Source organism: Rhinolophus sinicus, chromosome 13 (assembly GCF_057876585.1).
Source record: "Rhinolophus sinicus isolate RSI-liver-muscle chromosome 13, RSI-T2T, whole genome shotgun sequence".
Taxonomy (NCBI): Eukaryota; Metazoa; Chordata; class Mammalia; order Chiroptera; family Rhinolophidae; genus Rhinolophus; species Rhinolophus sinicus.
In genome coordinates this window covers 35220893-35237565 of record NC_142513.1, presented here as the reverse complement: position 1 = coordinate 35237565, position 16673 = coordinate 35220893, and the positions used below count along the sequence as shown (strand labels likewise).

The following is a 16673-nucleotide window of genomic DNA, read 5'->3' as shown; positions in this document are numbered from 1 at the left end:
TACTAGTACAGTTCCTGGTGTCATAATTAATTTATATGTAACTCATCTAAAATTACTATCAATAATAAAGTGCTATATGAAATAAGAAATTTCAAAAATATATTCATGTACATCATCTCACTTAACAGTTTATTAAATTGCCACAATATTCCTATAAGAGAGTATGATCAAAGAGACTCCAGAAAAGGCCGTACATTTTAACAGAAAGAACACCATACTGTGAGTCAAGACACCCAGGCTCTAGTCTTGGTTCTATCCTTTACCATACAACCATACGGGGAGAATTAAATAATCTTTCTGGGCCTCAGTTTCCTTAACTGTAAAATTAGGAAGTCAGATGAGGAGATTGTTAAAATTCCTGTCAACTCCAGGCGCAGCAGTATTACCTCTATTATCTCCAAAAAATAGACTAAAATTAAAATTATACATATGTCAGAACTAAAATAGAATATTTGTAGCAAGAAGAACAATTGAAAAATTCATGGCCAACTCGTTTTCCACAACAGAAGAGGTGACTTTCCTTTTTAACCCAGTGGTAAAGTGCTTTCACCCCTCCGGCAATGAATTTCTTCCAGATAGTAGTATAGTTCTCAGCTCAAATATCATCTCTTTGGGAGGCCTTGCCTGACCACCTAGAAAAAGTAGCCCCCTCCCTCTCCATTTTACTGTCACACTTTATTTTCCCTGTAGCCTTTGCCATTATCTGAGGTTCTCTGCTTTTACGTGAATATGATTATCTGCCTTTCTTTGCTAGAACCTCAGATCTAGGAGGACTGGAACCTTAGCTGTCTTCTTCACTATCGTCTTCTACACTCTAAAAGGGCACACTAACTCAGAGTAAGCACTCAATAAACACTAGTTGAATAAGTAAATGAGGTATGTGAAGTATTTTCAAATAATAATAGAGCCCTGTATCTATATGATGTGTTACAGAACTAAAGAGTTGTTCAGTGTATGTTCCCTAACAAATTCACCTGAGGTAGATATTACTACCCCCAGATAATCATGATGGGGAAACTCAGGCTCAGAGGTTAAGGGACTTTACAAAACAATTAGAATGTCCTCCATTCAGGACTTCTTCTTAGACCTTCTAGCTTCACATATAGTATTCTTGACTCAGAGTCAATCTTTTATTCTACAGTACAGAGCTTCGATGCATCAATGTTTTCAACTGGAAACACATCTAATCAAGCCATAAAGTGATCTACTATTTAATCTTTGAGATTAGTGCTTAATTACAAGGAGAATTAATACATTTACAAATTGTTCTGTGTTGCCCACTTTTGAATCAAATCATATGTGGTAGTAATAGTTCAAGGAACATTTTAGTGCTGGCCAGAAAATCTTCATTTAACTCAGTATTAACTACTTATTTCAATAAATGTATTCTGCAATTCCTGCACATTAACTACCGTGGCTCTGAGATTAACCTTTCCTGTTTGCTTGTGCCTGACCTCAAAGCTTCGTAAATTACTCAAAGCAATTCTGGGGACTTTAATTTATGAGAACACCTTCAAATATCCATCTTCTAAATCCTGGAAATTATTATCCCTGCACAACAGTAACTCTCTTTTAAATCTTAGCTTATAACTCTGATTAAACACATCCAAAGTCTGATTACCCCCACTGTGGTTAATGCCAGTGTCACAGCTAACTACTTATTTCACAGCGGGAATTGCCTTGGAGAGCCTATTTACATTATTACCCAGAATTGATTTACACTGTTATTTCCTATTGATCACATAGGAAAAAGGAGGTATAGACAGTGTCCTGTGAAGCCCTGCTAAGATGTCAAGTAATGCAAGCCAAGCACAGACATTTATTACACACTCAGCCAAAATGCAACAACGTAAATACCAGTTGCTTCCAAAATGCAGGTATTTTCAAAAGATACTATTTATAATTAGAATTGTGTAGTTATTTCATCGCAAAACCACCTCATGATGGAATCTATGCTATCGGAATCGGTCAAATAAAAAAAGAGGGAAAACTAAAGGAAATTGTAAGTATAGGCTCTATGTGTGCCATGTGGACAAAAAAGCAAATTTGCCCCTGTGTTCTCCTAGACTGCTAGAATCTGAACAAGCAGCATATCTGGTCATGGGGAAACAGAGAGGCTGCAAATGGCAGCAGTACTAGCTCTGCAGATTTCTGGAATCACATCGTCCTACCGTGAGTATCTTCTTGGTTGGTTTCCTGGCAACTCTGACTATGACAAAGACAATGCTTTCATTAATTCCTCCAGTAAATGTGTATCAGGAGCCACCTCCTCTGTGCTGGTTACTATGTCAGATGCTAAGGACACCAGGAGTGAATGAGACTGATAGGACTTCTGCTCTCTTAAATGTTATTCTGTTTAAGAAGACAGTCAATGTTACACAAGTAAACAAATACAGATATCATCATTAAGTGTGAAAATACGACAAAGGAAAAGAAGAGATGTCAGAGTTCTCGTCAAACAAAGCCTTACTCTGTGACCCAAAAGGATGCCTGTGTTGTGTGGCAAAAGGGAAAGGGGTGTAGGGCAAGGTGCCGGAAGGCAAGGGCTTTGCTCAGGACTACACCACGGTCTCGGTCAACGGTCCTCACACTTGAGTAGGCAGCAAATTCACCTGAGAGCTTGTGAAACCACCGTTCCCGATTCAGTTGGGCCAGGGTGGGACACGAGAATTTGCATCTCTAACAAATTCCCAGGTGATGCTGCTACTGAGCACATTTTGAGAACCACTGCTCTGGGTTTTACAATCTTCCTGACCTTCTTACTTCCACATTCATCATAAGGATCACTAAGGAGATAAAAAGGTATAAAATTAAATGTATGTTTAGTATAAACAAAAGAGGTAGTAATTATGAAGAAATAGATTCAAATCAACAGGAAATTCCTAAAGCACTTAAGAAAACGAGCAAATCAGAGTTAGTTTTAGGAGGAACGATCCCATCTCTAAGAAGGAAGACAATTTTATGTTCTTCAAAAACCATTTTCCCTTTATGTAATATAAATAATTTAATTATGGAAGGGTTTGTGAGGGCTCTCAGGTCTCCATCAAAGACTGGCAGAGTCATACTTGTAGCAGCATGTCCACTCCACTGCCTTCACAATCAGACACCTGCCGGTAGGGCCCCTGATGGCTGAAATCAGGTCATGCCTTGCAGAGGACTCACTCAGAACCATCTTATGACTTACCTACTCTAGAAAATGAATTTCCTCAGGACTACAGGCTCCCTTTCAGCACATTAGCTAACACCACTGGAAGAAGCAAAGAATGAAGATTTATTGTCTGATACTCTGTGGTGGTTTGAATTAACTCTCCCTCCAAAGACTTGACTCATTCACTTTCTGGTTCTGGTCCTATTAAGAAAAACGACCATTTGTTCCTAGGCATTTTTTCTCAAAGTGGCCTCATAATTTGAAAGATTTAAAAGGCTTCATTCAGATCATCCTCCCAAGGTGATGTTTCCATTGAGGCAACAGAAGTAAGGACTGTCCCAAGGAATAGGTGGTAGGCATTTCAGTCTCACGTTTGTCATTAGTGATCTGAGTAAGTCATGTATATTCAATAATATTCAATAAATATATAACCTCTCTGGGTCTCAGCTTCCTCCAGTATAAAAAGTGGGGATTGCTATAGGCCAGGAGTCGGCAAACTTTTTCTGTAAAAAGCCTGATAATATAAGTGCTTTAGCCTTGTGGTCATATGAGTACAGTGCTTGTTGCAACTACTCAATTCTATTATTTGAAATCAGCTATACACAATATGTAAAGAAATGGGCGTGACCATGTTCTAATAAATTTTATTTACAAAAACAGGCAGCAGGCTTGGCCAACACCTGTCATAGACTCTAATATGGACTAATTTCATTGTTGGCAATAACAAATCTAACCTCTATGTACCTGAATTTCTTTTTGTGTTGTAAGAAAATATAATTACAAAAAATAAAAAATTAAAAAATATATATAATTACTTACCATGTTACTTTTTCATCAAAATTTCAAAATGACTGTTGAGCTAATGTTTCAAAGTACTATGATTTATTGATGAAGGGCACAAGAGAAATACTAATTATTATCAACAGTATCATTTAAGCAACTATCATCTGATTGTTATTGCACATGGGAACAGAATAAGGACTCTGATTCATACCACTCTATGATATTCAAACATATGCTTTGGTCTCTCACCCTAGATTTTCCTTTTAAATGATTAATGAAAAAACTGAGAGTCTGATGCTAATATTATCATTTCATGTCTTCCAAAGATTAAATAGAAAGAAAAAAAGAAACAGATTCCACCATTTTATATACACAGATTTCATTTTTTTCATTTATCTTTGATGATTATTCAGCCCTGCAGTCTAAAAGCGGAACATTCTCAAGAAATAAAATAGACGTGAGCTATGATGAAAATTGTTAAATGAAGTTGATATGGTTTCTTTATTTTTATTTGTTCATCTGTATGAGAAACTCCATTAAGAGTAAATTTCTTCGATAAGAGACTTTGGAATCAGATATATGTTAAAACATGACTTAAAAGAACAATGGAAAATTCACACTAATTTCATCATTTCTTAGGAATTCTAGTGTACACTTTCTTTTGCATCCCTTTAACCACGAATTATCAACCAGTCTGCCACCTTGATTGATTAATTCGTTATATAGATAGTTCTGTAGTACCCATTATATACTAGGGGTTGCTAGAAAGGTGGAGAGTTCGTATGTATAACAATAAAAAGCAGCACATGAAAAGTGCCCTCAGCATGTTAACATACAGTCTTCTGGATTCTGACAAAAAAATAAAAAAGAGAAAGTACTTTTTAGCTTAGTTGATTAGAGACTTATTTTATTGCAGAAGTGATATTTGAGTTGAGTCTGGAAGACAGCTGGAAAGAAACAAAGAAAGAGATTTCCAGATAGCCCCAAACACAAACCCCATGTACAGATATACCATTGTGAGCAATTCAGATCATACAAAACGGTTGTAAATAGTTCAAGATACGGCAGTAAATCATGGAAGGCCAAAGATAAGGCTAACAAGCCTGTGTTTAAGGAAAAACGCAATGAAGAATTTTAAGAGGAGTAGAGTTAGATTTTATTAATTCACTCAACAAATATATTTTGAAACTCTATTATGTGTCAAACATTTTTCTAAGCTGCCTGGATACAGCAATAAATGAAAAAAAGTGCAGAAAAAAATCTCTGCCCTCATTCTAGAGGGGGGAGCAGACAATAAACAAAATAAATAAGAAATGATACAGTGTATATTTGAAGGTTGAATGCTACAGATAAGCAATTATAAATATAGCAGAGAAGCAATGATACATAGGTTGGTGTGGGTGGCACCTGAGACTACATTTGAGCAAGGGTTTGGAGCGTGCAGGAGCGAGCCATACAGGTACCTACAAGAGTAGAATTCTAGATTCTAGGCAGAGGCAATGATAATGTAAAGGCAGTAAGGACCAGCAAAGCAGCCTTTGTGAGCAAGGGAGGGGACAGAGGAAGATGAGGTCAGAAAGGCAAGGAGGATCACAACATTTAGAGCCCTGTAGACATTTATAAGGACTCTGGATTTAGGAATATTAATCTACCAGCACTGGGCAGAATAGATTACAGGAGGCAAAGAATTAGAAGCAGAAGCAGCAATTAAAAAGCTCTTTTCCAGGTGAAAAGGACTGAAACAATTCAGTTATTTGAGCACTCATTCAGTCACATTAATTCAGCAAATATTTAGGAGACACCAGGCTAGATATTGACACTACAACAGTGACTGAGATGGACAAACCTCTCCACATAAGGCTGACCCTCCAGTGAGAATGATGATAGAATGAACAGAAACTTCTTACATGTTGACAAGTTTCTAAAATTCTGTAGAAATCTAAATTTTATTATGAATATAAAAATATCTCTAATACTGTAAAATAGAAGGTCTCAAACTTTCCAGTTATATAAAGAGTCCTTACTCCAGTTTTTAAGTCATTTCCTTAGGAATAGCTTTCCATGAAATATTGGCCAATATTCTTTTCTCTCTTAAAATTACTTTTGAAAAGGAAGACTGGATATTTTACATTAAAATAAATTATTCAAAACACCCATGCCATGAAGAATAAATGAAGTATCTGAGGCTTATCATTCCAGCAATCATGATGAGTCACAGAATATAGACTACAAGTATATTTAATTCAAATACAAGCATTTATGAATAGATTAATTTAGCAAGCAAAAAAAGAAGAAGCAACGGCCAGTCCAAAATTACCAAGTTTTTCTGTAAAACATACAATCGCATTTTCCAAACAAATTGCTGATGCATGAAGATATTATCACTGGTGGATGGATGACTGGCTTTAGTGCCCCTATAATGATAAACCCACTGTCACAGAGGACAGATAGGAGCTAGTCTCTGCTGTCAAACTGTCATGGAATTATTAAATATGGAGGGGAAAATGACCTAAACAGTATGTAATGAGCCCTCTTTTCATTCTCTCTCTACAAAAGCACATCTGTGGATTGTTAATGACTCTGATATGGATGAACCAAATGGATGAAAAAGAAATAACATCTCTCAGGGATAGGAAAAGGGAAAATGAATACACGCAATGTTTATAAAATATAAGGGCTTGTGAAAGTATTGTGAACTATAAAGTGGCGTATAAATGTAAGCTACTATTACTCATTTTTGTATTGTTTTCCTTGCTTTTCTTTACATTTCTTAATATAAATTGTTAATCTTTCTAAACATAAATTCCAAGACCTCTTCACAAATTGTCCATGTGTGTGACTTTTATGAGGTGGCACTGCCATTTTCCAATCTGATAATTTCTATTATGTTGGATGATTTGTTGTTGTTTTTTAACTAGACGTGCCCTGTGGGCTCTGTGCAGTGACTTAAACGTGTGTCAGGCTCTCAGTATCTCAGCATCTCAGCTCACATAGATTCTGTACTGAGTTGTTGACTTTCCATGTCCAGATTCCTTGTCTCACAAAGACTCACTTGCCTTGTGATGCCGAGGAAAGCCACACATTAGCTCGAAGATATGACTCAACACAGAATTCCTCAAGTACAGGTATGGGTATTATTGATTTTTGTACTTCAGTGCCTGGCACTGTACAAGTCTTCAATAACCCTGAACTAAGCTGAATGCCTTATTTAGAAGGATGTCAAACAGGAGCAAACACATTAAACAAAATTATCAGCGTGTCAATACATACACGAGAGCCGCCATTTAATTTGGTCATATTTAGTTATTCTGAGGTTATCTGTCTCCAGAAATCTCAGAGTTGAAGAATTTTTGATATGTGTTTTAATCTATAAGAAAGTAATGAGTCAATAGGAGACCAGGCCTTATTCCTTGGTTTAAGGATAAATACAAATCTGAAAATCATAATCTGCTTGTTCTCAGGGTGGTATTGGTTAGCTTTATCACAAGGTAGTATGGTGTTAAAAAGGAAGACTGACCAATATTTATAAACATAGAGCCAGATGATCCTGGAAATAAAACCACCCCTAATACCCAGGCTCTCTGCGTCAGAGGGAAAACTGCTTTAAACACCATTGTACACAAAGGACTTTATGTGACATAAACATATACTCCAAATAAGAGTGAGGGGGCATTTGGCACATGATTTACTTCTTTCACACAGGATAAAACACTAACAAAGAAATAAAAATGAAAATCATTAAAGGGAAAAATTAGCAGTATATAGTTGATGTACTTTCACTAGCAACCCGTTGTGAGAAATACAGGATGCACTATTATATTTATAAATAAAAATATAATTTTAGTATATTATTATTTATTAAGTAATCCTCAAATTTTAATATGCTTTAAAGGATTTTTAAAATATAACACCCTATCTCTCCATTCACACATATCCATGGGAGATTCATTCTTATACAACCTGTCTATACAGAGCCCAAAGAGTATTGTACAGATCGTGTGGTAATTTTTCAGTCACATTTTCTCCACTGCTAAGAGGAAAACTAAAAACAGTTTCATTTTTACATAAAATGTATTCACAGACCCAGGCAATATCATAAGAAGCAGGTAAATGAAATAAACAATTAATTGGTGTCTCAATTTCTGAATCAAGGCATGTCTTAACTGTGCAGCAAAACCCTCTAGCTCCACCACCCAGGCTCTGAAGATTATGTGATTAAAAAACAAAAATCTGTGCCTTTAACCAGTTTCCTTCTCAGTATTTTTATTCCACACCACCCCATCCAGTTGGCTAAACGACTAAACAACAAGGTCAATCAAATGTAATACTTCTTTCTATTCAAATATAATGGAAAATTTGACCATTCCACATTCAAAGAGCAAATACAGTCTCACACTGACAACCACATTCCATTGGCTTTTCCTGAAAGCAAAGTGTGACAGATGCCTTGGCTGTAATTGCCAATCAGCCTTTACATGGCAGCTGAAAACACAATACATCACTTTGATCTCCTTTGCTCTAAACACATCCACAATCAAGAAACCTGAACAAGGAATAAGAAATTGGCATCATTTCCCAAAGCTGTCACTACATGACACTTAAATACTATAATGTATATTTTGCTCATATTTTTATTTTTCTGTTTCAGAGACACTCTGTCAAAGATCTGAACAAAAATCATCTACAGATGAACATAATACACATATATATTTGGAAAACACATTTTATCACCATGAATACAATTTTAATATAAGCACATTTAATTAAATACCACCACTACCATTTCCTTTCCCAGTTATGCACCTGAGGAATGAAACAAGGTAAGAACGCACATCACATTTTGAAACAGTGTTTAAAAGAGTACTCACATTTTGCAGGCAGGTCATAGCCACATGTGATTTTCGCATGTCCAGTATCACAGCCGTTCAGGTTACGACATTCAGCTAGCAAACAGGGGCCAGCTGCTCTGTGAATACAGCCATCCACTAGAGGAGAGAGAAAAAAAAAAAGTTAGCCAGTATTTGCCCTTTTGGAAATAAATGCAAAACTTGAGATAGGAAGAGAAAAGGAACCCAATGTGTCCCTATTGGAAATCACCATAACCCGTGGAAGAGAACACATGGTGTCCAATCTCTCAAACATTATATTTTCTTTTGCTTTGTTCCCTCCCCCTTCTTCTGCCTTGACCCCTACTCCGGTTCAAGACATTGTTTCGCCATCTAATTGTGTAAATTGTGTAGGACACAGCTCCCTGGCCCATACTGGTATTAGCAGCCTTGCACTCCCCCCCACCCCCCAGGCAGTCGGCGCCAGTCAGTCGGAGGTCGGCTGCTCACAGCAGCTGACGGCAGCTCTCTCCGGCTGCCGGCCGCTCATGATGGACACTATATTTTCTGATGTGTCTGAGTGTGTGTGTGTGTGTGTGTGTGTGTGTGTGTGTGTGTGTGTGTGTGTGTTTGGTTTCTGTGGGGAGAAGAAGTAGAAGGGTTACAGAAGTAGTGTGCTATAAAATGTTAAAGAACAGGTTCTCTTGGCGTGGAGCAGTCCCTGCTTTGTAGCATTTTCCAGTTTCAACTGTGTAACTGTTCCCACCATGTCCATTTCAAACTCTCAACTCAATGTCACTGAACACAAGGTTGGGAAAAAATGCTAACAATTCTATCTCCTGAGCTGATAAGTGTTCCTTTCAACACATCGCAGATTGTAGATGAAAAAAAGTGAGAGGAGAAAGTAAGAAAGGCATTCCGGAACATTTGTACTCACCTCAAAACTGAAAGACTAGAATTAAAGCTAATCAAAGCAAGAACCAGACCTCTGAGTTCTCCCTCCCCCAACAGCATGATACAAATCCAATTATGTTTATTCATGGTATCTAACAGGGCATTAGATGACAGGCAGGGGTAGCTTAGGTTTTGATAAATGCCCATAAAACCACACTCACTCACTTGACAGGCACTGAAACAGAACTTCTGCTGCTACTGTTCTAGCTCTGCTAAATGACCACGCTTTCTGTCTGTCACCAACCTCAGGGCTCATTGGTTCTCTGACCTCCTATCCTCGTGCGCCTTCACATCTGGCTTTCACAGTGAGAATCAACTTTTGAAAACACAAAGCTGATACCACTGGAAATGAAAACTGGAAAATGAAAAACTGGATTTGGCGTGAATGCACAGGGAGAAGGCTAAAAGACCATATGCACATTAAATCAGGACATTGAGAACTTGGGTTCTGAGCTGTTATTGACAGGGCCCCTTGGACAGAAAGGTAATCCAAGATTGCAAAAAGAAGGGTAATGAGACAGAAAGAGAGAGTCATAGTTATGTGACATGAGAAAAGAGACCAGGATATTAGTGGTCTGAAGCCCTCCCCCTCGCTCCACGGTTCACAGCAGCATGTAGTTGATTGTTGCTTTTTATTATTTTTAATATTATTTCGAGAGGAAGTTAAATATTTCACAGAAGGTCATCATTGAGGGACATATAACTTATCTAATGTCCACTTCATGCCACTGACTGGCATGAAGGCATCACTTTTGGTTGAATGTTTCCTAGGGAAACAAGCTTCTCTGGGCTTTCCTACATCACCACTTGCATATCTGCAAACTTTGAGAATGAACCTGGGCCTCAAAGACCCTCACAACAAAATGAATTCACTGCAGACTACTGTAAACTACAGTGTTCTGGAAAACCTATGTTCTACCTTTACTAGGAATATAATGTTCAAGCCTGCTTCCTTAGGAAGCAGTGTCAATAGGGGCCCTGCTGCACATGGCTGTGTATGGACTTTGAATAATATAATGCATGAGAGGCCCCAGCATAGTGTTTGCATTGTGTTATGTGCCCCATTAATGCTAATCATCTTAAACTCCTTAAGTGGGAATTTTACGTAAATTTTAAAATATTTTCCTTATTTAAAAATAAGGAGTGTAAGGGAGGAAGAATATGAAAACAATCATTTATTCTCCCACCCAGAGAACATAACATTCTGATGCTCATTCTTTTATTGTTTATGCACACACATACTCATACATGTAATTTTTCTCTTGCAAAAAAAGTTCAATAAATTTTGTTCCCACTCTTTCACATAGCAATTTTACTTTAAAAATTTATTCTATAAAATAATTAACACACGTGCAAAAGATATAAGTAAAAGATATGCCAAATAATAGTGAAAATTGGGAACTACTCAGAAAAATAGAAAGCTGGTTAAATAAATCAAAGTCTATCAACGCAATGAACTATTATACAGTTGTTAAAAATAATGGGCCAACTCTACATGGAAATAGAGTCCTAAACATGAAAAGATTTCTAAGAGAATCGCCAGGTTTAAAAGAGTATAGTCACAATTTTGTTTACAAAGTTATACACACACACTTATACACATACATATACATTTGTATACATATACATATAGAGGTATTGAAAAAATATACACCAAAATGTAAAAAGTGATGATGGGATAAGAAATGGGGTGAGACTATTAGGGAAAAAAATTAGAACTTAATTTCTCTATGTTTGAATTTTTTTACAAGAACTTCAAGATTTTTAAAGTGAACATATTTTTCTTGGCAAAGAGATAATTCCTTAGTTTGAAATGGATAACTAAAATAAAATTTGCTACTATACGTAATCATATGCTGTGAAATATTGTCTACATTACTTAGATTGCAGCCTAATGCAGTTTGTGATATCTGATTCTCAAAATCTTCATGGTTATACCAGCATTCCTGACTGCTTAAAATCTAGCTGAAGACCTATTTAATAATAATGACTGTAGCTTAAATGTACTGAGCATATCTATGTGCCAGACGCTATAGTGAGGACAGTCTTACAAGGCAGATACCAATTTTATTATCTCCAGTTTACAGGAGCTTAGAAATATTCCTACAGGAAAAAAAGAAAAGACAACTAAACTCCATAAACAAATATCTGCACCAAAGCCAATTTGTTTTTCTTCCTGGACATAGAGGTAGACAGCACTAAGCAGCTTTTCTCATGTGGGGTCATGAGATTTGAGTTCCCTTTAAAAAGGCATGAGTAAAATGTATGCAACTACTTCTACATCCAATCCCTAAAACTCATGCATGCATTCCTCCACCTAATCTTCCGTCGTCTGCAGGCTACATGCAAAGGATGCATTGTAAGACTCCAGTTCCCCACAAGATGGTACAGCAACTAAATGGAAAGTGCCTGAATCCCTAAATGACTCTGTGGAACAGTGCTCCCCTCACCCTTATTTCCCATACTGGACTGTCAATTAAGTGATAGATAAACTATTAGATAAAGTCCCTGAAATTTGGGTATGTTTATCATAGCAGTTTGTCTTGACTAATATATTTACTTCTATTTTAAATACTATAATGATAATTTTTCATTCGGCTTGATCACTGCTATGTTTAAACTTTATGCAAAAATTCAGATTTTATTACTAGAATGGACACGTTATTTTGACCAACTTCTTTCCCTTAGGTATGTCTCAGAGTTCTTAATTATACTAGACTCTGAGGACTCAAGGAACACCAAAGCCATCCTGTCCTATTGATTCAAATAGTTGTTCCTCTTACTTTGTGATTGAAATCAGACTAACAGAAGATAAAAGCTGAGGCCTGCCTAAATACTGTCTGCTGTTATGGTCAGCTAGTGATGGAGTGAACACTGAGGTCACTCATAGGGCTGGTCTCCAACAGGACTTAGAGGAATCTGCCTGCAGCTTCTTCCAAAGACCAGGTTTTTTGCTGTTCTGACACCTGTCATTTACCATCCTGACAACGACAAAATACTTGCATGCAGATGGTTAGCTAAGACAAGGGCCTTTTATGCCCAACATATTTTCTCTAGTTCTCTAACAAGACTCAATTTGGAAGACTTCAGCCTGTAAATTAGGCTACCTTATTTAAGTTTCCTTACACTATAGCCTAGAGAATTAGACGGTCTGAGGGTGGGATAGAAAGATGGGTTTCAGTTGTGCGTGTGGTAAGTTGTTTTTCATTTTTGTTAAAATTACCTTGGGGTCTAGAACTTGAGAATGGTTTTATGGGATAATCTTACCCCATTATTTATCTAAAATAAAGACAAAAGAGCTGGAGCATAAAACCACACCAATTTTTCTGACCTAAGATTTATTTTACTCCATGATTCCAAGCTGTACTCCTCAGGTAAAGCTCCCCATTTTATAAGCAAATGAATAAACTGATACTGAAAACAGTGGAGGAAAAAACAAGCCACAAAGTACTGAATCAGGTATAAGTGAGTATAAAAGATAGCAAAAAAGAAAGAAGAAGAAAAAAAAAGAACCAGGAAAGAGTTCTAAATACACATTTTGAAAATTACTAAAAGCACCATTTAGTGAAATCCAGTTATTTTAGAAATTGGCCCTATGAGGTCTCTTCCTTGGCTTACAAAGACAATTTTCTAAATAGTTTTTAGCAAGGAGGATTTTGAAGTTCCTAGATGTGGACATATTCATTTAATCTTCTTCTGTAAATAAAAGACAGTAACTTAATCTAAAAGCAGCCACACAAATCATATTAGTCTGAAAAATAAGAGGCCCTCTCCTTAAATATATCTTTTAGAAGCCCAAGAGGATACAACAGAGTTTTTTTCCAAATCAAATCAACATAAATTTATTAAACAACTACCTTGCACAAAGCATTCTAAAAGAAGCTGTGAAGGAATCAAATAATGATAATATGTCACATCTTTTCATGCCTTCTGGTGTGCTAAGTGACTTTCAAGCTTTCACCTTATAAGAGTGCTATAAAGTGGTGAGGATGCTCCTGGAGTCAGCGGCAGAGATTTGAATCCTAGTACCACCATTTCAGCTCCCTATGCTTTGATTTTCACATCTGTAAAACAGGGACCCTCATAGGACGCCTATTAAAAAAATCATAGGTTTTTTTGTGAGTAAATTAGTTATTATATAACAAGTACTTTGAATGATGCCTGGCATGTAGCAAGTATGAAATAAATGTTGGTTACACTATTACATTTAATCATCATAAAAATTTTTACAGGTAGGATCTATTACAATGACTACTTAACAAAGAAGTGAAAGTTAAAGAGTTAGTGCAAGGTTATGTTGGAGCTGGGGTCAGAACCCATGTTTGCCTACACTTAAGATCTGCGTTCTTAATCTCTACTCTCTCCTACCTCCATTAATGCAAAGAAATAGAAACTACGGTCCGTTCCCTTGGGAGCCAAGCGAGTAGGGTCAGAAAAGCTCAGAAGCTTGTTTTCATTAAATTAAACATAATCGACAATACATAGAATATCTTAGTATAGAGAATATATCTTTCAATAGATTGATAAACCTTTTGGGAGTATGTCACATGTTAATGTGTTGCATTTTATAAAGCCCACTGACAGAATTACCACATACTTACTTCTCAAAACAATTTTACAAGGTAGTCTTGGACTTTATTACTTTTATAGTTGAAACTCAACAAGTGCAAGAAAATATGTCTAAGGTCATCTACCTGTTAAGTGGCAGATATGAATTTAAGTTTTATGGCTCTCAAAGTCAGGTCAGTATCACCTTGGGAGACTAATTAAAACGTGAATTTCTGGACCTAACCCCAAATCTATAAACCATCTCTCTAGCAGTGGCATCCTATAATCTGCATTTAATAATTTCCACAGATAATACAGATGTACAGCACTCATTGAGAACTTTGAGAATCACTCCTCTATGCTAACTTGCTTTCTTATCAAAGCTCCAAAAAGTGATGAGTAGTTTAGTCTGTGGTCAGTAATCTGAGGAGTCACTGGGTCCACAAATTCATGAGCCCTGTTTCCTATAAATCAGAAAAATCTCCTTTAAATTGAATTAGAGCCATATCCTCATCTTTCCCCCCTCATCCTAATCAAATATTCAAACAGTCCCTACCCATAACAGTTTGCACCTAAAGCAGGCAATATTAACTGGAACTAGAACTGAACTCCAGTAGCAAGTAGATTTTCATTAAATACTGCTTCGCTCAAAGATAGATATGGTAATCATGAAATGCCTTGGCCATGCCCGGGTTCCTGGTCAGTAAGTAAGGCCACAAGATATCCATGTGGGGGATGGAAGAATGTATTCAACTTTTATTGATATTTATAATTTTTATCTAAAAAGATATGAAGTTCAAGTTTCCTACATTTAACATGTAGATTGACAGTAGTACTTGAATATAATTTATAAATAAGCACACATACATGTAGGTGCACACTCAAAAAAATTGTACTGAAAGAGGTACACAATTAAAAAAAAACTGGAGTCAAAAGATGTGGAGATTAAGAGTCAACAGATGTGGTGATTAAGACATGATGATTAACTGCTGGTCTCTGTCACTTGGAATTTCTGCATCTGTATAATGGGTATAATATTAATACTTACCTTGTAGGGTTCTTATGATAATTGAATGAAGTAACATCTGTACAGTGCTTGACTTGTGCAGTGCCTATATAAGTACTCAGAGAATCTTAGTGTGGTAGATCTTTCTACCATAGCAATTGCTACAATTATTCCCATCTTTGTATCTATGCCCTTGGCAATGTGACTTTATAGTTTTTCCCATTAAGATGTAATCTATTTCACCACCCTTTGAATCTAAGCTGGTCTTATAACTTGCTTTGGCCAATAGAATGATGTAGAAGTGCCTCTGTGCCAGTTCTAGTCCTAACTAAGCCTCAAGAGGCCTTTCACACTTCTCCTCACTCTCTTGGAACCCTGCTCAGTGCCCATGTGAACAAGCCCAGACCAGCCTGCTCAAGGATAAGAGAACACATGGAACGAAGACAAGTTATCCCAGCTGAGGCCATCTGAGACTAGCCAGCACCCCACTTTCCTGGCAACTGGGCACAAACACATGCATAAGCTCAGCTAAGATGAAAAGAACTATTTAGCATATGATAAACCCATACAATTATGAGTTATATAAGTAGCTGTTGTTTTAAGCCACTAAACTTTGGAGGTTGTTTGTTACACAGAAAGAGCTAACTGATATACTTAGCCATTATCATCAAAATGATACAAAGCAAGAATCCACTCTCAAGTGAAGACACAAAGGAATACCATTAAGTAGCTATATTAAACTCTTGGGAAAGAAAAGCAATATAGTTGAAGTAATAAGGTAAACATTTGATTCCATTAGAGGTCACCTATAGCCTGCACAAAAGATGTATGTGTCAGGTACTGAATAGCATCAGTATTTCCTTTAGGGAGGAGAAGAAATATCTCTGAGAAAATACAATCCAAAGATAAGGAGATTCACATCTTGCAGCTTCACAGACGTAAGGAATTTAGCTATTTAAAACAGCCTTGGGCTGACTGAAAAATTAACTTCTGTTATGAACCTCCTACCTTGCTGGTCAATTTGACAATGCGATCTGGGCTGTGATTCCAGGAGAAGATGATAAATGTAACAGAATAAGCACTTACACATTTCTTAGCTCAGGAACCTCGAGCAATCTTCAGCTATGGGTCACATGCGTAGTCTTCATCATCTCTAATCCAAAAGTTTAGGGATTGATCTTTAAAAATCAGGAGACATTTCTATCTCCTAGAATCTAAAACTTAGATAATTGTGCAGATACCCAAGAAACAGTGGTTTTTGTTTCTCTTGTTGAACTTCAATTTCCAAGTGAGAATAAAAGAATATTTCTAAGAAATAGTTACAGTAGGCCTCCCAGATTTTTCTTAGAAAAAAAAATGAATTAATGAGCTCTAGCTCATCATTAGGTTTAAAAGTGAGACAGTCAAG

General features: G+C 36.7%; 1 protein-coding gene across 6 annotated transcripts in view; it reads right to left on the bottom strand.

The window, feature by feature from the left end:
- Positions 1 to 16673, bottom strand: part of MACROD2 (mono-ADP ribosylhydrolase 2) — a 2124656-nt gene that overhangs the window by 1426377 nt on the left and 681606 nt on the right. For all 6 annotated transcript variants that reach the window (XM_074317443.2, XM_088789270.1, XM_074317442.2 and 3 more), the window contains exon 5: positions 8800 to 8916. In XM_074317443.2, coding sequence (XP_074173544.2) covers positions 8800 to 8916 — 117 coding nt within the window. The remainder of the gene's footprint in view (positions 1 to 8799; positions 8917 to 16673) is intronic.